The following is a 21,857-nucleotide window of genomic DNA, read 5'->3' on the forward strand; positions in this document are numbered from 1 at the left end:
CTGAGTCTGTACCTAGGGCTGGTCCTCAGGTTAAGAGACTTGGATGGAGGCCGGAACTGAGGATGGAATTCATGAGAGATCTGAGTCGTGTATTTGATGGGGAATGTCTACGTTTACGGCTTGATGTCTCGTCGAGATATGAATTTTTAATAGATGGTATAAATGAGGCGGCTATGTCCGTTGGTATGGTGAGTGTTAGCAAGCCAGCTATACAGGCAGTTTTCTCAGACTCTAGAAAGAAAAAGTGGGTGGACCAAAATGTTAAAGCTCTCAAACAAGTTGTCAACAGAGCGTCGAGAGAGGTCAAAAAAATTAAGAAAAGACTCATTTGGAGTCCTCTCTGGTTAGAAGTAGTGAAGCATTATCATTGAGTTTATCTATTTTGAACGATAAAAAAAAAGAGTATAAGAGTGCTGTCAGCATGAAGGAAAAGGAGTACAAGCTTAATATCACCTTAAAATTCGCTAATGTTAAGAATCCGTCTGAGTTTTGGGAGGCTGTGCGTGACGTCAGATCAAAATTTTCAGAGCTTAATAGTATCACTATGGAAGAGTGGGAGAATTTTTACAATAACTTATATCCCCCACGTTCCTATCTGGAGCTGCTCTTTTTGGGTATCGAGAACCAAGTACTTGATCAAAGATTTCGGAGGGGGAGGAGTTGTGAGGAACAGATCTTCGTGTTATATACGACACTGCAAAATCAACTAAGATTCGGGGGCAATTCAGTGTATTCCATTTTTATTGATTTCAAACGAGCGTTTGACTCTATTCCTCACACCCTCTTCTGGAAGAAACTATTCTCGATGGGGGTAAGCTTTAAGATTATTAGAGTTCTTAAGGGAATCTATGATAAGGCATCTGATCGGGTCAAGGTCGCTGACGAGTTGTCCGGGAGTTTTGAGATCATGGAGGGGGTCTTGCAGGGGGAAATTTTGAGCCAACTACTCTTTATTGTATACGTTGCTGATTTTGAGGAATTTTTTAGGAACAAGGAGTGCGGTGGGCTCAATACTGATGGCCAATCAGATCTCCTCCTCCCAATGGATGCAGATGACGCGGCTCTCTTGGCTAGTACTGCGTTGCTAATGAGTTAAATGTGAACACTTCCAAGACTAAGGTTATGCCGTTCAGAGCAAGCGGCAGGATCCTTCGCTTTGAGCCTAATGAGTTTTGGTACAATGGCCAATGATTAGAGGTGGTCAATAGATTTGTTTATCTGGGCGTAGTTTTCGATACTGGGCTGAAGGGTGATGTTGCTGTGGCTCATGCGATGCAAAAGGCCACAATGGCGATTGGAGCTACCAAGTCCATTTTAGCCAAGGCCAAGTCTGATGTATGGCAGAGTAAAAGTATGCTGTTTGAGAGCATTATCTCACCTACATTTTTTTATTCGGTTTCTTCTTGGGTTCCGGGACATTTGCATGAACTGGAGGAGACTCAGAATGACTTCGTGAAACATCTTTTGCCACTACCACCAAATACTCCCGGGTATTTGATTCGCCTAGAATTAGGGCTGAAGAATCTAGCTTGTAGAGCCCTTGAGCTAACAATTAAATGGATAATCAGAATTTTGAAGATGGATAGTCAACGGCTACCATTAATTTACTTTAAACAACTAGTTTTTTATTGGATAAGCCCACTAATAGGGAGAAATTTAATTGGCTTTCAAAAATTCAGCAATGCTTAAAGGAACTGAATATGGGCGAGATTTGTAATTCCTTGGATTCTGCCGTTTAGCTCCAGCATAAAGATACTATTTTGGAACAGTTTCATTCTACACTTAGATCTCAAGACTTTTTGAGCTATGTGAATAGCAGCTCTGTTCAATTTAAATTTCCACGTAGCATCCAAGACGGGACTGCTTGTTATATTCTCTTAAGATGTCCTATTATATATACCAGAACTATAGCTCAAGTGAGACTCGCGAACGTTTACTCTAGCAGAATAATCGCCAACCACGAAATCCATCGCCTAATTCCTCATTTGTTATGTAAACTATGTTTTTGCAATTATGAAACTTGGGATCATATTTTGTTATATTGTCCGTATTACCACCACCTCAGAGTTTTGCATTTTAGGGCTCCTCTATTGGCTTATTCTAACTGGGAATTGTTATATGAATTATTATACTTTATTGATACCCCCACAGAACTCAAACGTATATATTTGCTTATCTCTGATGCACTGAAATTTAGGAAGAATTCACTTGAGAGAGGCTCCCTCGGGACATAATATCGCTTTGGAATTTGTATGGGAAGTTTTGTTTGCGTTTCGAGAAATGAGTTAGGTCGTAAAGGGATTCATTATGGGATTATTTTATTTTATTTTATTGTACTCATGCAATGGAGTGTAAAAGTATGGATTATTAGTTTTTTTAAAGCCTGTTGCCGTCTGAACTCTTTTGGTTTACTGCGCATCTAATGTAGGATAAGGTTCTTTTTATTATCATTATTATTCCACTATCTAAACCACAATATAACGCTGATGAATATTGAGAATTGTTGAAGTTACCCCCATGTGCTATGAGTATATCTCATGTAAGTATGTCAATAAATAATGATGATAATAATAATAATAATTATAATAATTAGAATAACAATAATATACTTTTGACCAAAATGTAGGAATGACCAAATTTGTAAAAGTGATAAAAAGATCATTTTTGACATTGGATATAACGCTGAAACTAGCGGGAGACCGTAGCGGGAGATGTGGTGGGGGACTGTACGGACCCCACTACCGCCACTCACTGTACGCTCCCATCTCGTTAAATTACAAAAATAAATACAAAGCAAAGCCGTGAAAAATTAAAAATTGTACCTGAGGGATGGGGGAAGACTAATGGAGGGGAGATATATCGGTGCAATCAGTAGGTGATTTTTAATTGGTTTTTACAAATGCGAGTGAAAAAAAAGAATTATAATCAAACGCAAACACTTGAGGTCAAATTTTTTTTTTTGAAAATGCACCGGGGGGGGTTGGGCGTTGATCCCCATTAAGAATTTTCCCGGTGCCCTAATTAGGGAAATTTTAATTAATTTTTGAAAATCAATTCCACCGAGTCTGTGGAGTAAATAAAGGGTAATTATCCAACACAAACACTTGGGGTCAAAAATGTTTTTTGTCATTCATGCCCGTTAAGTGGCGTTTTCGTGGTGTATTTTAGAACCCGTAAGTGGGATTTACCAGGCCATGGGCCGGTAAGTAAAAACTAGCCCCGATTTCACGATTTAACGGGCCATGGCCTGTTAAGTAAGACGTGAAGTGAGTCCCTCTTACACTATAGCTCGTGCGGCTGAACTGTAGTTTGCCACCAAAACCCAAAATTCACGAGGAAAATCGTAACAGATTCTGTTAAACAAAAGAGCGAAATAAATTTCATTATACCCGACAGTGACGAAGACGAGTCACAAGACATTTTTAGTGAAGTGAATAATATCAGTGACGACGCAGCACGTACGTCAGCACAAATAGTTGAATTTTACCTTGTGACACATTCTAATTCATTTTTTCATTCTAGATCGGTCCGTTAATTTAGAATTTATCATTTCCCTCTTCAATTTTGTTTATTTGGTCTTTCTTCAGTGGGGGGGCTTACTCGGCGCGGTAAGGCGGGACTAGGCTCGCCTTCGGCGAGCCTCGTCCCTACCTTACCGATGCCTCGTGCTGCTAACTTCACACTCATCGCAAACCTCCACTTACGGGCCTTGTGACACAAATAACTATTTGGGAAATGCACCGAGGGGATTGGGGGTTGATCCCCATTTGGAATTTTACCGGTGCCCTAATTAGGAAATTTTTCATTAATTTTTGAAAATCAATTCCACCAAGTCTTCGGGATATCCACCGAGGGGGTTGGGGGTTGATCCCCATTTGGAATTTTCCCGGTACAATTCAGTCTTAGAGTGCAGCTCGTAGCGCACACTTGATCGGATCATATTATTTTCTCTTCACCTTTGTATTAATTTTGACGCGGATAATAAATCTGGAATTATTACTTTAATTGCATTTGTTAGTGGATTGTTACCTTCCCGACCACACCCCAATCCCTACATTGGTGACCCCGACGTTATCAAAATAAGGGAAATGCGCGTTAATCGGAAGGGAAAATTAACTCGCGGCGTGGCGTGCATTTTTGCTCGAAAGTTTTATCCGCGCTTCCCAACGGTTTTACCCTATCCTTGGTGCAAGTGTAATTTTATTTCACGTGCTTGATAAAACATTATTTTCACCGCGTGGTTTTTCTCAACGAAAATATTAAACACGGCTTCTCGAAGCTTCTAGAACATTCGAAGCATCCGAGTGCCAACCGTTGATTCTCCGTGTTTCGGTAAAATCGAAATAAAGTGCCATATTCAAGTGAACAGTGACCTCGCACCGACAGATTGCTGAGCACCCAGAGACGTTGTGTTGTGTTGGTGATAAATATAGACTTATAACGTCTTTATTTGTCGTCACATTTATACTTTCAATTTCATTTCTCTTCGAAATATAATTTTAAAAATCGATAATCCTAGCTTCTTATTTAGAACCAGCAACGAGAGATACGATGTCTACCACAAAAGGCGGCATGCTGACGGTCCCGACTGTCACGACAACGACAGCCTCCGCACTGCCGCAGATCAAGGCACCGGAGTTCTCGCGTGATAAATCCAGGACTTGGTTTAACCCAGGACTCGGTCTCCGCAGAGACTTAACGTGGCGTTTCATCGAGGCAGACGTCAGCAGACCCATCATTGGTGCTGATTTCCTGCACCACTTCAATCTGCTGCCGGATTTGAGGAACGAGTGTCTAATCGACAGCTCAACAGGCCTAAAATCGAATGGCCAGTTTACGTGTTACTGCGCACTGTCTGTTAAGCTCCTCGAGATCAACAGAGATTCACCGTACGCGTCCATCCTGAAAGAATTCCCGGCAATAACGAAACCAGAGGGACTGCTCAGAACCACGGAGCACTCTACTCTCCACCACATTAGAACGACACCGGGACCACCTATCTCCTGCAGAGCGCGCTGTTTGGCGCCAGATAAACTCAAAATCGCACATGCTGAATTTTCGAGCATGTTAAAACTGGGAACTGCAAGGAGATGTGAAAGTCATTGGTCATCTCCGCTCCGTTTGGCCCTGAAAAAGAACGGCGAATGAAGACCATGCGGAGATGACCGCACACTCAACGACAGAACTATACCAGATAAGTACCCTGTTCGTTATTTAGAGGATTTTGCTGTCAACTTGTACGGCAAAACAATTTTCTTTACCATAGATCTGGTCAAAGCGTTTAATCAAATTCCAGTTGCACCTGAGGACATCCAAAAGACCGCGATAACCACGCCTTTTGGACTTTTTCAATCTCCGCACATGACTTTCGGCTTCAGGAACGTGGCTAAAACCTTTCAACTCCTAATAGATAAAGTGACACGCGATCTACCATTTCTGTTTTCATACATAGACGACATTTTAGTAGCATCGGACAACGAAGAACAACATCGCAAACACCTGAGAATACTTATTCAACGCCTACAGGACTACGGATTGATAGTAAACATCGCCAAATCAGTCCTGGGGCAACCAGAGGTGGACACACGATCAAGGCGCAGGGAATTAAGCCTCCCAGAGATCGAGTTAACGCGATTCTCGAATTCACGAGGCCTACTACCGTAAAAACACTGCGCAGGTACCTCGATACTTCAAATTTCTACCGGAAGTTCATCAAGGGAGCAGCAGAAATTCTCGCCCCACTGAACGCGGCAACCCAGGGTCTAAATGTCAAAGGAAAGCATCCAGTAACCTGGACTCCAGCCCTTGAAGAAGCCTTCACGCGCAGCAAACAGGCTCTGGCAGAGGTCACTCTGTTGTCTCATCCAAATATTGAAGCATAGTGGGCCATTTTCACAGACCCATCAGATCACGCGATTGGAGCCGTTTTACAGCAGAAACACCGCAATTCCTGGCAACCGCTTGCATTCTTCAGCAGGAAACTCACGATTTCCTCGCAGAAACATGCGACTTACGACAGGGAACTGCAGGTGATCTACGAAGCGGCACTGCACTTCAGACACATCTTTGAAGGGCGTCATGTGATAATTTTCACTGACCATAAATCTCTGACTCACGCGTTCAAGCAAAAACCAGAACGAGTTTCACCCTGGCAATACCGAAGATTGGACTACATCGCCCAATTCTGTACGAACATCCGGTACATCGCGGTCCCAGACAACGTCGTGGCAGATGCTCTGTCAGGAGTCAAAGCCGTCTCAACCGCTGTCACAACGCAACAGCTCATAGATGCCCAACGCGACGACCAACAGCTTCAACGGATACTCCAGCGACCGCATGTGAATCTACGACTGGACCGCCTACAACTTGCCGGAACGGACGAACCACTGTACTGTGCATCAGCTATGTCATCAGGTACAGTTCGCCCATATGTGCCTCCCCAGCTGAGACACCAAGTATTCAACTCGCTGCACTCAATGGTTCATCCTGGATGCAGAGGTTCACGGAAACTCATTACGCAATGCTATGTCTGAGCATGAATAAAGACTGCTCTGAATGGACCAAACACTGCCTGAAATGTCAGAAAAACAAAGTCACGCGATACGCGGTTAAACCAATAGCTGAAATTGAGACACCATCGCGACGTTTCGAACACATACACGTCGATCTTATCTCTCTTCCTGCCTCAAAAGGACACAGCTGGTGTTTGACCATCGTCGATCGATTCACACGGTATCCAGAAGCAGTTCCATTGATTGATACAAAATTACCTACGGTAGTTGACGCGATTCTCTACCACTGGATACCTCATGCTGCACGCTTCGGAATACCTCTTTGAATTTCGTCTGATCAAGGTGGTCAATTCTTTTCAGACACGTTCAAGGAGCTCACGCGAATCCTAGGCACCAAGAGGATCCTGAAAACGCCTTTTCACCCTGAATCAAATGGTTTGGTTGAGAGGCTACATTGCCAACTAAAAGCAGCACCACGATGTCACGGCGGAGCTCGGTTCGACGCACTTACCCTAGTACTTTTAGGTTTGAGATCCGCGTGGAAGGACGACCTTCAAACGACCCCTGCTGAGCTAACGTATGGGGAACCTATCCGTCTACCCAAAGAGTTCCTCGTGCCAGCAAACCAACAAACAGCAGCACCGGAATTGGTGAGAAATCTACGCGAACATTTTCGTACAATCGCGCCTGTTCCAGCTGCACACCATGGTACACGTTCAACGTTCATCTTCAAGGACTTATTAACGTATACGCATGTCTTCGTTCACGAAGACCACGTGCGAATGGCATACCGACCACCATACATCGGCACTTTTCGCGTCATCAGTCGTCACGACAAATATTTCGTCATCTGGTTCAAGTCCGGAGGTTTGGGAAACTGCAAGAACACACCGATATCCATCGACCGACTGAAACCAGCGTACATACTGCCGGAGGACATGGATCAGCTTCCAGGACAGACTCCGCACCAAGACGTACCCGACGAGCCTCAAAAACAGGACCAGCCGCAGCCGAGCACGAGCAAGGCACCTGCTGCTGAAGACGGAGGAAAGGCGTAACATTCGCCAACAGACCGACAATTCACGTCTACCATGTCCAAGTCTCCTCATTCAAAATTTTTTTCTTCACCTGCTTGCCAAACCTGACAAATTTTCCTGTCTCTAGAATAATCATTTTCTGTTGCAGATTCAAAAAAACTATGTTTTTTACTCCAAACAGGGGAGTCATGTAGCGCCCCGCTGTATCCTAAAACGCGAACACTGGCTAACGACGAGCACAGGCATTTGCCGTCTCACTCGTACTTTCAGTGCCACGCGTATTCTTTTCTGATTCGTCAAATCGTAAGGATATTCGGCAGCCTCGCTGACACCTTTCCGTGCGAATATAATTCAGTCTTCGAGTGCAGCTCGTATCGCACACTTGTGTTGTACCCAGCGTGGGGGGTACTTATAATTATAGTAGGTTCTAGGCTTAAAGGGATAAATCCCACCAATGGTTTATCGGTATTTAAATATGAGAATTTATTACATGATTATAATTACTGTGTCATCTGACTGATTACAAAGAGTTTATGACTTTTGTACGCGTCGGAGTCCAATTCAGGTCTGTTCTGTGCAGACCCACTCGTCTCTTAAATAATACATTGATTGTTTACATTTCATCACTTGTTCCGCATAATCCAGTTACGCTGGCAAGTGTCATGCTGACAATGCAGTATGTCCACATATTAAACAATAACGCAATTGACCAAATCTGGGGCATAACATTCCTCTCCTTTTAAAATAAAAAATTTGTTATCAACGATAACAAAATTTTAACAATTAAAATTGAATTTCTCTCTCTAAATCAATTCACTAATAAGAATAAATTTTCGACAAATCTGGGATGCTCCTACTGGCAGTTTTGAGCTCTCATTACTTCCTGCAAAATTACGTGGTTTCGCAGTGCCTGATTCTTTCTTTCCCACAAGGACGAACTGATCGTCTGACAGTCCCAGTTTGTTTCTCAGCTTATGACAATCCACTGCCTCATGACCCGAATATCTGCAGTATTTGCAAACAGCTCCAAACGGCATTACCGATGTTCTCTTCCCCTCTCCTCGAGAAAGCCTTGTGGAACCCTCGCGAGTGGGACAGTCTCTTGAAAAATGACCAGCCAAGTTGCACCTGTAACAAGTTTTCTCTACCCTCTGCCCATCAAAAATTCTTGGCTTTCCGGATTGCAAATTCGATGTTTTAGCTAAATCAATAGCTTCAATGACTGATTATGCAGTGTTTTGAAAGCCCTGGCCCTTACAAGGACCTGTAGCTGGCCACGCAATCCAGTCTCGAAACTTGCTTTTGCTAGCTGTCTAATGGCATCCTCCACCGTTCGTTTCTCAGCTAGTGTCTCCTTGGTTTTCGATAACTCGTCCACCAATTCCGCTGTAATACTCTCAGTCCTTGAACCATAGCAGCTTACAGATTCTCCTTCTCATTGTATCAAAGTGGATAACTCCATTTATAATGAATCTATGGATTTTTTCGTACCATACAGAGCCTCCAACTCTGTCTCCAATTGCTCCATTGTTTGGATTTCCTTGTATTTCATGTCCCGCATAGCATGATCCGTCAATTTATTGGTTAAAATCAATTCCAATACATATGGATGATCTTGTTCTCGTACACGGGAAAATACCAACTTGCAATTTCGCAAAAACCACTCCAGTTTTGTTGGGTCGTTACCGTCAAACTCCTTGATAATTTTTAAAGTAACGTCGATGTTGTAATCATCCTCACCAAAATTAGTACGTCGCCGATTCCGCAGCCAGGCCCGGTCTTCCCCTCTTTCAGCTCGTTCCGCTGTTTCTTCTGCTGCTTCAACTCTCGCTTCAGCTGCTTCAGCTCTTGCTTCTGATGCTCTGGCCCTCGCTTCTGCGGCTTGTAACGCTACACGCGCTGCACCAATTTCTTTCTTTCGTCGGTTGATGATTTCTCGCCTTTCTTCCGAACCATCTAGTGGTGCATTGAATTGCTCTAACAACCTATTGTGTCGCGCGACTAAATCCTCGTAGTCTCTCCTTAACTGATCATGACGTCTCGTTGGTCTTTCAGGTGATATTGCTTGATTGTTCGCTAATCCATTCACAGCTCCCAAATTCTCACCTTGGTCATTGCCTCCGTGTCGTCTTTCGAAATTTCTCCGCATACGTTCCATCTCAGCACTGACGGCGTCTCTTAAACCGTGAGGTGAATTCATATCTACGTCGGATAAACTATCGTCCGAATTAAATGAATAATGTCGCCGCAGATTCACTCCAAAATCACCAAGTGCATCTGCCATCCGTCGCTGCCTTATTCGTGGTATATTTTCTCCAGACGAATCCCGATCTGTCAAATTCCGCCTTGCTCTGAAGGTAACTTCTCGCAATATTCCCGCCAGTTCCTCTCCGGCTCCTGGCACCACTGGGTCCAGCGAGTTTGATCTACGTAATGAAAAATTATCTCGACTTACGTGCCCAGATCTACCCTCAAAACTCATTTGGCTTTGCCGTTATTCACTATCCACTCCTCCAAGTAGCTCAGGTATCCCCGAGTCACGTTACAATGACCCACCTAAAACCTGCTATATTGCCTACTAATCCAAGTAGCTTGTTCAATGCTTACTCTTCCAAGTAGCCGCGATATCTACTCCTCCAAGTAGTTCGTTGAATGCTTGCTTCTCCGAGTAGCCCAGGTATATCAATGGTTATCTCAAGTTGACCCACTGAAACCCTGCAATCCGAAGTCCATCGGCCGCTCAGCTATTTGCTGACGCGTGTCCCCTGACCACTGCACCGTTAGTTAGTGACACCCGAAAAAATGCAACGTCGTTCCCTACGTCGACTTGGTTTCAGTACTACGTCCCTCCGTACGTAGATTTCAGAATTTAATGCGAACGTCACTCAGTACGTCGACGTGAAAATTTAAATACTTTATTATTGTAGCCGAACACCGCTGCCACCAAATGTTGTACGCAGCGTGGGGGGTACTTATAATTATAGTAGGTTCTAGGCTTAAAGGGATAAATCCCACCAATGGTTTATCGGTATTTAAATATGAGAATTTATTACATGACTATAATTACTGTGTCATCTGACTGATTACAAAGAGTTTACGACTTTTGTACGCGTCGGAGTCCAATTCAATTCTGTTCTGTGCAGACCCAATCATCTCTTAAATAATACATTTATTGTTTACATTTCATCACTTGGTCAGCATAATCCAGTTACGCTGGCAAGTGTCACGCTGACAATGCTGTATGTCCACATATTAAACAATAACGCAATTGACCAAAATCTGGGGCATAACACTTGATCGGATCATATTATTTTCTCTCCCCCTTTGTATTAATTTTGACGCGGATAATAAATCTGTAATTATTAATTTAATTGCATTTGTTAGTGGATTGTTACCTTCCCGACTACACCTCAATTCCTACAAGGGGGGGGGGATCGCGGGTTGATTCCCATTTGGAATTTTCCCGGTGCCCTAATTTTTAAACATCAATTTCACTAAGCCTTAAGGGGGCAATGAAGGGTAATTATCCAATGCAAACACTTGGGGTCAAATTTTTGTTTGGGAAATGCACCGAGGGGGTTGGGGGTTGATCCTTATTTGCAATTTTACCGGTGCCATAATTAGGGAATTTTTCATTAATTTTTGAAAATCAATTTTACCAAGGGCTCGGGGGAAAAAAAAGAAAATAATCCAACGCACAAATTTGCGATCAAAAATTTTTTTTTTGAAAATGCACCGGACGGGCTCATGAAAATCCTTCGGCCATTCACATAATTCGGAATTCACAAAAAAAAATCCCCTGATTAAGGCACCGGGAAAATTCTTAATCGAGAATAACCCCCATCTCCGCTGATGCATTTTCCACAGAAAATTCTGACCCCAAGTGTTTGCGTTGGATAATTACCCTTTATTTATCCCAAAGACTTGGTGGAATTGATTTTTAAAAATTAATGAAAGATTCCCTAATTAGGGCACCGGTAAAATTCCTAATGGGGATCAACCCCCAGGCCCCCGGTGCATTTTCCAAAAAAAAATTTGACCCCAAGTGTTTGCGTTGGATTATTACCCTTTTTTCCCCCGAAGACTTGGTGGAATTGATTTTCAAAAATTAATGAAAAATTCCCTGCTTAGAGCATCGGCAAAATTCTTAATGGGGATCAACCCGCAGCCCCCCTGGTGCATTTTCCAAAAAAAAATTTGACCCCAAGTGTTTGCGTTGGATTATTACCCTTTTTTTCCCCCGAAGACTTGGTGAAATTGATTTTCAAAAATTAATTAAAAATTCCCTAATGAGGGCACTGGGAAACTTCTTAATGGGGATCAACCCCCAATACCCCTGGTGCATTTTCAAAAAAAAAAAATTGACCCCAAGTGTTTGCGTTTGATTATAATTCTTTTTTTTTTCCCTCGGATTTGTAAAAATCAATTAAAAATCCCCTACTGAGTACACCGATATATCTCCCCCCCCCCCATTAGTCTTCCCCCATCCCACAGGTACAAATAGACAATATTTTTAATTTTTCACGGCTTTGCTTTGTATTAATTTTTGTAATTTAACGAGATGGGAACGTACAGTGAGTGGCGGTAGTGGGGGCCGTACAGTCCCCCACCACATCTCCGGCTACGGTCTCCCGCTAGTTTCAGCGTCATACATTAGATAATTGAAAAATCATTAACAGATAATTTGTCATTATTCCAAAAGTTTTCATCTTTATGCCGTTCGGAAAAAAATAGCGCTGCGGCTTATTATGAGCTAATTTTATATGCATCTAAAAAAATTTCTGCTAATGCAATTTAAAAAAAAAAACGTATTCATGCTAGTTTTTTTGCAAGTTATCAGAATACTCGTTTAAAGAATCAATAGAATTTAATTTCCTATATCGGATAATTTAAAGCTAATTAAGAGCTAATTTTCTACGCTTCCAAAAAAAATTTCAGCTAACCCAGTTTTTAGAAAAACGGCGTTGATGCTATCTTATCCCAAGTTAGTAGAAAAAATGTTTAAAAAATTAACAAAATTTGGTTTTCGACATGGGATAATTGAGAGCTCATTAGCAGCTATTTTTTCACGTTTCAAAACATAATTTTTTTTTTCACAAAACGACGCATTTACATACTTTTGACCGAAATGTAGAAATGAACTAAATCTCATTTATGAAAGTAGCAAAAAAATCATTTTTGACATTGGATAATTGAAAAATCATTACCAGATAATTTGTTATAATTCCAAAAGTTTTCATGTTTATGTCGTTCGGAAAACAATAGCGTTGCGGCTTATTATGAGCTAATTTATGGGACATTCCATGTCCACTCAGCCGCCCCGGATTTTTTGTTGTCTAGAAAAAATGATTTGATTGCCGCATTTCGAACTACTATATATAGACAGTATTCCTGCCAAATTTCATTGCCTCATGATTTTTTGTTTCTGAGATAATGACTACCAAACTTTAAATTTTCAAAAATTCATAACTTTTGAATGGCGCATCCGATTCAAACAAATAAAAAAAGAAAATTTTTGTTTTCGTTCATACTTGCAGGAAAAAAATATTCCATAGGCGTGAAGAAGCTTCCACACCTAAATTTCGATGAATTTTTACGTTTTTATTTTTTTTCGGCTCTAGGGCCGTCCGGTATTCGACTGGAATATTTTTTTTCTTATAGAGGACATTCATATAGGATATAAAAAAACACGCCATCGTGAGAGAGACAACCAGTGTACCGGAGAAAATTTTTGTTTCCTAGATTTTCGTGTTTTTACGCCTTCTAGGAGAGCTGCCTTGTTTTTATTGAGAAATTGATATTTCAATCCATACCTTTGATGAATATGAGTTAGAAAAGAGATGCGTCACGATGGAGAAGAGGAACAATGCGTCGGGAAAAAAAATTTCTTCAAAATTTTTGCGTCTTTTCGCTTTCTATGAGACCTATACTGTGTCATCATCATCGCAAGTTCGCCTAATCATGACCAAACAAATAAGAAAAGAAAACAAAAATAATCAATTCATTGATTTAATATCATCAGTTTTTCCTGAGACTCTAGTTTTAGTGAAAACTTCAACTTCTTCATTGAGTTTTCATCGTTGTACAATTCCTTGCGAATCGATTCGCATTTTCCTGTCTGTTGTATCGAGGTAAGCAGTTTTCACGTTACTTATTGGAATAATCCTCATTTTCCGGATAATTTTGGATTGGATTTGATAATTTTGCATTTCATAGAATGCCGCGAAGTGATAGGTGTGCGAATCCGATGCGGATTCCTGGTCAGAAGGGACACAATGGTTTGGATTTGCGGCCCATTTCCTCGGCAATACACAAGAAGTTTCCCTTTCTACCAAAGTCTGCGAAAATCTGTGGCCAGTGCCGGAAGATGGCCCCGAATTATGTGATTCCACCCGTCTCAATGGTGAATCTTCATGATACATATCTTCGATGTTCGGACGCCCCAACCGAGATATCAAAGCCCCAAGCCGAAAGACCCGAACCAAGCCCAGATGTGATGAACATTTCTCTGATATCAGGTCGCTCTTTCCATCTCGACGATTCCGGCATTTCAATCGATGAAGAAGCGGACAATGTATCTGAATTCTCCAGTTCCCCCATGCATTCTGATGCGGAAGATGACCAAAGTGACGCTGATCCTTCTTTATCAAAGCGCTATCGATCTTCGAGAGAAATAGAATTAGAAGAAATGCTGGATGGTTTGAAGAAAAAATTCAATGATCTGGAAAAGTACGGTGAGCGCTTGCAAATCTTGACAGCTCTTCCACAGTCGTAGAGCGAGCAGAAAATCGCTTCTGAATTTGGCGTTACGAGACACATGGCGTCAAGAGCGAAAAAATTGAGAGAAATTAAAGGAGTATTTGCCTCAGGAATTGCGAAAGCAGGCCATTCACTTCCGAAACAAACGGTAGAGAAAGTACACAAGTTTTATCTAGAGAATAGTCATGTCATGCCAGGGATGAAAGGTAAAGTATCCGTCAAAATCGATGGAGAGAAGAAAGTAGAGCAAAAGCAAATGATACTCGAAAATCTGAAACACCTTCATAGGAAGTACAAAAATACTCATCCAGAGGCTTTGGTTGGTTTCAGTAAGTTCGCTGAGCTGAGACCAAAACAATGTGTACTGGCGGGAGCAAATGGCACTCACGTCGTATGTGTTTGCACGTATCATCAAAATTGCAAATTGATGCTCGAAGCCATCAACATTGCCACTCTAACTAAAGATTCCCTCTGCCCACTCAAGGATTACAAAGATTGTCTAGCACAACTGATGTGTACAAATCCAACCCCGGCCTGTTATCTGGATGAATGTAACGACTGCCCTGGGGTGAAACCCTTCTCATGTGAATTGAAGAAGCCCCTTTCTGATTCTGTTGTCGAAACTGTCCAATTTCGCGTATGGCAAACTACTGACAGGTGTACCTTGCAGACACAAACGCTTGCGATGGATGACTTCGTCGATCTTCTTGTCGAAAGATTAAAAGTATTAAAACCCCATCACTTCATCGCTAAAGAACAATCAGCTTTTGTTGAAGATCGAAAAGAGAATTTGAATAACGGCGAAGTACTAGTGCACTGTGATTTCTCAGAAAATTATGCCTTTGTGGCTCAAGATGCTGCTCAATCCTTCCACTACAACAATGACCAATGTACAGTTCATCCCGTTGTTTACTACTATCGCGAAGGAAACGAGATCCAGCATCGGAGTTTAGTTGCTTTGTCATATAGTACTACTCACGATACCGCAGCTCTTTACTTGGTACAGAAAATTCTAATACAACATGTGAAGAATAACGGCAAAGATGTCGAGAGAATCATCTATGTCACCGATGGAGCTGCACAGCATTATAAGAATCGTTACCAAATGGCTAATCTTCAGCATCACAAGACTGATTTTGGAATAGATGCAGAGGCCCATTTCCATGCAACCGCACACGGTAAAGGAGCTTGTGACGGTGTGGGTGCTGTTTTCAAAAGAGAAGCGAGACGTAGACGCTTACAAATCGTCCATGGTGAACTCATCCTGACGCCAGATACTTTGTTTCAATGGTCAAAAGAGAATTTCAAAGGAATTGATGTTTTTCTTTTCACCAAGGACGAACATGAGAATATAAAAACTGAATTGAGGAAAAGATTTCATAGTGCCAAAGCTATTCCAGCCATTCAAAAACACCATTGTTTCATTCCAAAACCGGGAGAGCAATTGTTAATGAAACAATATTCGGCTGCGGAAAACCAAGAAGTTTTCCCGAAACAAAAACAATAACAACAAATAAACGGAAAGCACTTAGAAAACAGTAATCGTAATGAATAGATGTATAGTAAATCAGTGCAATTGGGCAAGTGGTAGTTGGAGACGGTAAATAATAGCCTCTTATTGTAAAAATGTAAAAAGGTCGTTACAGTAAAATAAAACATGTTTCGCACTTCTTTGGATGAGTACTTTGTCTTTCGAAAGAGGTTTATAATGTTGTTGATGGTCCCTTCCATCTAGCAGAAAGGAAAACTGTCGATTGAAAGGTGAAAGAAGCAAAAAAAAGATTGAAAAGACGAAGAAAAAGAGAAAAGGAGAAAAAATAAGAAAATTGCGAAGCAATCACATTTTTCTGGTGTACTGCTTATCTCTTCCATGGTGGCTTTCCTTTTCATCGTTATGAGAAAAAAATATTGATTGACACGTTTGTTTCTTTGGAAAGCTCTCATAGATAGCGAAAAAACTCAAAAATTTCAGAGAAAATTTTTTTTCCGACGCATTGTTTCTCTTTTCTATCGTGATGAATCTCTTTCCTAACTCATATTCATCAAAGGTATGGATTGAAATATCAATTTCTTAATAAAGACGAGGCAGCTCCCCTAGAAAGCGGAAAAACACGAAAATTTAGGAAACAAAAATTTTCTCCGGTGCACTGGTTGTCTCTCCCATGTTGGCGTATTTTTTTTACATCATATATGGACGTCCTCTATCAGAAAAAAAATATTCCAGTCGAATACCGGACGGCCCTGGAGCCGAAAAAAAAATAAAAACGTAAAAATTCATCGAAAAATGGGGGTAGAATCTTCTTCACGAATGAATGAAATCAAAAATTTTCTTTTTTTATTTGTTCGAATTTGATGCGCCATTCAAAAGTTATGAATTTTTGAAAATTTAATGTTTGGTAGTCATTATCTCAGAAACAAAAAATCTTGAGGCAATGAAATTTGGCAGAAATACTGTCTATATATAGTAGTTCGAAATGCGGCAATCAAATCATTTTTTCTAGACAAAGAAAAATCCGGCGTGGCTGAGTTGACATGGAAGGTCCCATATAATACATCCAAAAAATATTCTGCTAATGCCATTTCTCAGAAAAAAAACGTATTCATTCTATTTTTTTTGTAAGTTAGCAGAAAAATTATTTAAATCACTAGAATTTGAATTTGATTTTCGATATCGAATAATTTAAAACTGATTAAGAGCTAATTTTCTACGTTTTCAAAAAGTTTTCATGTTTATGTCGTTCGGAAAACAATAGCATTGCGACTTATTATGAGCTAATTTTATATGCATCCAAAACTTGCCATATATTAGAAAATAAATGATTCAAAAATGAACAAAATTTGATTTTCGACTTCGGATTATTGAAGGCTCATTAGCACCAATTTTTTTCACGTTTCAAAAAATAAAACAAGTGGATAATTGCACTTCCTGTAAGTGCGTATAGTTTTATTGCTAATAAATTAGCAATATGCTTCCGAATGTATGGTTTATTTTAGAAATTTTTATTTTAGTATTATTTTCAAATTTCCGACCCGGATGGAGGAAGTTATTTGGTAATGATTTTTCAATTATGCAATGTCAAAAATGATTTTTTTTGCCACTTTTATAAATGAGATTGAGTTAATTTCTATATTTTCGTCAAAAGTATGTAAATGCGTCGTTTTGTAAAAAAAAACTGAATTTTTTTTATTAAAAACAATATATTTTTTGAAAAAAAAACTGTGGCGCGAGCCACAATAGATCAATTTCTTGAATTTATTTCGTAACGTCTTGAATATTCCAAATGTAGGAATTCGAGACGAACATCATTCTGTCCTTGTCCCTCACGAAATTTCAGGATAATTCTCGAACCTTCGATAAACGAAGGTATATAAACTCGTACGCTCTCCGGCGGATGAAGTCAGTCTACTTTTGAGTACGCATGTAAACACTTGCCTTTAAATATACAGTTCTTGTCAACACTGAGTTATTATTATTGATACCCGCACCAAACCGCCACAACTCGTGACCCCGACGTGATTAAAGTGAATAGTTTTCTCGCGTTTTCTTTGATTATTAATTATATCACGTTAACGCCGCGACTATTCCGCGAAATTCGAGTCCATTTCGATCGTGCACTTTGTGAGTGGTTTGTGTGCCGCGTACGCTCGTGTTTGTATCGTTCACGCGGTCCATTCGAGTTCTTTTCGTGAATTTCGGTGCATTGCTGAGCACCCAAGGACGCTGTGCTGCACTGAATATTTTTCAGACTTTCTCTAGTGTTGTTTTTCGCGAAATTTTGCATTTTGCCCGATAGTGTCGAGGTGCGCGAAGTTAAAAATGGAGCTCAGCTCCAATGCGTTTTGATACGATGTCCCGCCTTCAATGCCGAACGTCCAGCGTTATGGTTCGCCCAACTCGAGGGACAGTTTCATCTATCCGGGATTAACGATGAAGTAACGAGGGATTACTATGCCTCGTCTCATCTCGATCCCAAGGCCGCTGCTGAGGTGCAAGATATCCTCCTAAATGTGCCTGCCGAGACACCGTACACAGGTCTCAAGGAGGCGCTCATCGTACGCCTCACGCTCTCCCGGGACGCACGACTCCAGCAGCTGCTCAACCGAGAGGTATTGGATGACAGGAAGCTCTCGCAATTTCTGCGTCATCTCAGGAGTCTCGACGACACGGTTCCTGACAACATTTTACGCACCAAGTGGCTCAGCCGACTGCCGATGACGACGCAGTCCATCCTGGCGTCACAAGCGGACATAGCTCTCGACAGGCTTGCAACACTCGCCGATAAACTGCACGAGATCGCATTGCCGGTAGCCCACTTCAATGACGTCCAGGAGCCAACGTCCTCAGCCCTCGAGACACGCTTTTCTCATCTCGAAGCCACAATCTGCGAGGTGGTATCGGCCCTAAAAGGGCAAAGCGTCGCACGTTCTCGCTCCCACTCTCGATCCCGTTCTCGAGCAACCTCGCACCCGATAACAACCAGTGCTGGTATCATCGAAGATACCACGACAGGGCTAGACGTTGCAAAACACCTTGGTCGTGGCAGGGAAACGCCCCGGCGGATCGTTAGCGGCGGTTAACGTTCCCNATCTCGAAGCCACAATCTGCGAGGTGGTATCGGCCCTAAAAGGGCAAAGCGTCGCACGTTCTCGCTCCCACTCTCGATCCCGTTCTCGAGCAACCTCGCACCCGATAACAACCAGTGCTGGTATCATCGAAGATACCACGACAGGGCTAGACGTTGCAAAACACCTTGGTCGTGGCAGGGAAACGCCCCGGCGGATCGTTAGCGGCGGTTAACGTTCCCTCTTTCAAATCCAGACGCCTCTTCGTAACCGATCGCGCCACCAAAATCCAATACTTGGTGGATACCGGCGCCGATCTTTGTACATATCCGAAATCTCTCGCTCCTGGAACAAAGAAACGAGTTAACTATACGCTTATTGCAGCCAACGGCTCGATAATCAACACGTACGGTTGCATAACTCTATCTCTCAACCTCGGCCTCCGGAGGGAATTCACATGGCGCTTCGTAGTGGCGGATACAACCAAACCAATTCAGTTTCTGATCGAGACCTGAATAGAATTTCCAGTCGGGTATGAGTCAATTTGAGAGTGAACTTCGTAAGTGTCCTGGTAGCTCAGATGGTAAGAGCACCCGAAGCGACATTGGGAGGTTCCGGGTTCGATTCCCGGCTAGGAAGTTACTAATTTTTTCTCTCAAAAAATTAAATTAATTTTTTTTGTTTTGTTTTTGAATAATTTTCATCGATTTTATAATTTTATAATTTTATAATTTTCGAACGACTGCATCGGTGCAGTCCTGCAGCAACGACGAGGACAGCACTGGGAACCACTGGGATTTTTCAGCCAGAAACTACAACCTGCGCTGAGGAAGCACTGCCCTTACGATCGAGAGCTCCACGCCATCTACGCTGCCGTGCGAAAGTTCCGCTACATTTTCGAGGCAAGGCACGTCATGATCTTCACAGATCATAAGCCGTTGCTTCACGCCTTCGCCCAGGATTCCGACAGAGTCACGCCATGGCAGTTCTACCGCCTGGATTTTATCGGTCAGTATTCGACCGACATCCAGTACGTGGCCGGCAAGGACAACGTTGTCACCGATGTGCTTTCTCGTATCGAGGCAATCTCTGCCGGCGTCTCTACGAATGACCTTGCCGAAGCTCAAGCTGCTGAGGGGGAGCTCTAGCAACGTCTCCAGGGTGAACATCACGACGCTCTCGCCCTACGACCTGTCGATGTTCCAGACTGCGCCACGCCTATCTATTGTGACGAATCTGGCGATCTGATTCGCCCTTTCGTTCCTGTGCCGTTGAGTAGAAGTATTTTCGACGCACTCCATAGCATTAGCCATCCTGGGACACGAGTCTCAACGAAGCTGATAACGCAGCGCTACATCTGGCCCGAAATCAACCGAGACTGCCGTCTATGGGCCCGCGCGTGCATCGCTTGCCAACGAAATAACGTATCTCGTCATGTCTCATCTCCTGTTCAAGATTTTCCAGGACGCACGCAGCGCTTCGAGCACATACACGTGAACATCATTGGACCGTACGTTCCATCCAGAGGGTATCGCAACTGCCTGACGATCATAGACCGTTTCACCAGGTTCCCAGAGACGTTCCCCATTGAGAACTTTGGAGTCGAGTGTGTCGCCCGAACGCTCTTTTCTGGATGGATCTGCCGCTACGGAGTGCCGCTTCGAATTACAACCGACCAGGGGACACAGTTTGAGAGCCAGCTGTTCAACGCTCTCGCTCGTCTTCTCGGTAGCAGACATATTCACATCACCACGTTCCATCCTCAGTCAAATGGAATGATGGAACGTCTGCATCGTCATCTGAAGGACGCCATTCACTGTCATGAAAGCGATTCGTGGGTGGATATGCTGCCTATCGTCCTTCTCGGAATTCGCGCCGCCTGGAAAGAAGACCTCGGCGCAACTCCTGCCGACCTCGTCTTCGGTGAACCGCTCCGACTACCGGGGGAATTTCTTGCTCCCTCGCCACCACGCGGGCTACCGCCTATCAATATCGCCGATCGTCTAAGGAATCTCTTCGCCCATCTCGCTCCTCAACCCGTCGCCCGTCATGGCCAGAGGAAGATTTTCGTCTTTAAGGAGCTCGCAAACTGCTCACACGTCCTCGTTCGTCGCGACGCTCCCCATCATGCCTTCACGTCCCCATACGAGCGGCCACACCAAGTAATATCGAGGCACGAGAATCATTTCGTCATTCGAATTAGAGGCGAAAATACCGTAGTCTCCATCGACCGTCTCAAACCTGTTTTCTCGCTCCCAGACGTTGAGCACAACAATGACGACGAAGCTAACGACGGAGTCACCGCAACCGGGAACATCTCGACGTTCGTCATCTTATCGCCCATCTGACACCGGCTCATCGACGTCATCAATTCAAAAGCGCGTCAGATTCGCTAAACGACATCAGCTGTTCTCGACAAATCGATATTATTGATTTTCTTTTGGTTTATTTTGCTTTCTTTTCTTTTTCCGCAGAAGGGGAGTACTTATGGTGCGAGCCACAATAGATTAATTTCTTGAATTTATTTCGTAGCGTCTCGAATATTCCAAACGTCGGAATTCGAGACAAACATCATTCTGTCCTTGTCTCTCACGAAATTTCAGGATAATTCTCGAAGGTTCGATAAACGAAAGTATATAAACTCGTACGCTCTCCGGCGGATGAAGTCAGTCTACTTTTGAGTACGCATGTAAACACTTGCCTTTAAATATACAGTTCTTCTCAACACCGAGTTATTAGTATTGATACCCGCACCAAACCGTCACGAAACCATTCTGCAATTTTTCAAAACATGAAAAAATAGCTGCAAATGAGCTCTAAATTATCCCATGTCGAAAACCAAATTTTGTTCATTTTTTAAGCATTCTTTCTGCTACCTTGCGGTAAGGTAGCATCAACGCCGTTTTTCCAAAAACTGGGTTGGCTGAAATTTTTTTTGGAAACGTAGAAAATTACCTCTTGATTAGCTTTAAATTATCCCATATCG

General features: G+C 42.5%; 1 protein-coding gene across 1 annotated transcript; it reads left to right on the top strand.

Moving 5' to 3' along the window:
- The first annotated feature begins 9,788 nt into the window (after positions 1 to 9,788).
- On the top strand, positions 9,789 to 20,019 carry LOC107045898. The gene is made up of 3 exons (XM_015268305.1): positions 9,789 to 9,853; positions 18,103 to 18,794; positions 19,628 to 20,019. Exons 1-3 carry the CDS (start codon positions 9,789 to 9,791, stop codon positions 20,017 to 20,019), a joined length of 1,149 nt encoding a protein of 382 aa, XP_015123791.1.
- The last annotated feature ends 1,838 nt before the right edge of the window (positions 20,020 to 21,857 follow it).

The sequence above is a fragment of the Diachasma alloeum genome, unplaced genomic scaffold, assembly GCF_001412515.2.
Source record: "Diachasma alloeum isolate Michigan unplaced genomic scaffold, Dall2.0 Dall_scaffold_01117, whole genome shotgun sequence".
In the NCBI taxonomy this organism is placed as follows: Eukaryota; Metazoa; Arthropoda; class Insecta; order Hymenoptera; family Braconidae; genus Diachasma; species Diachasma alloeum.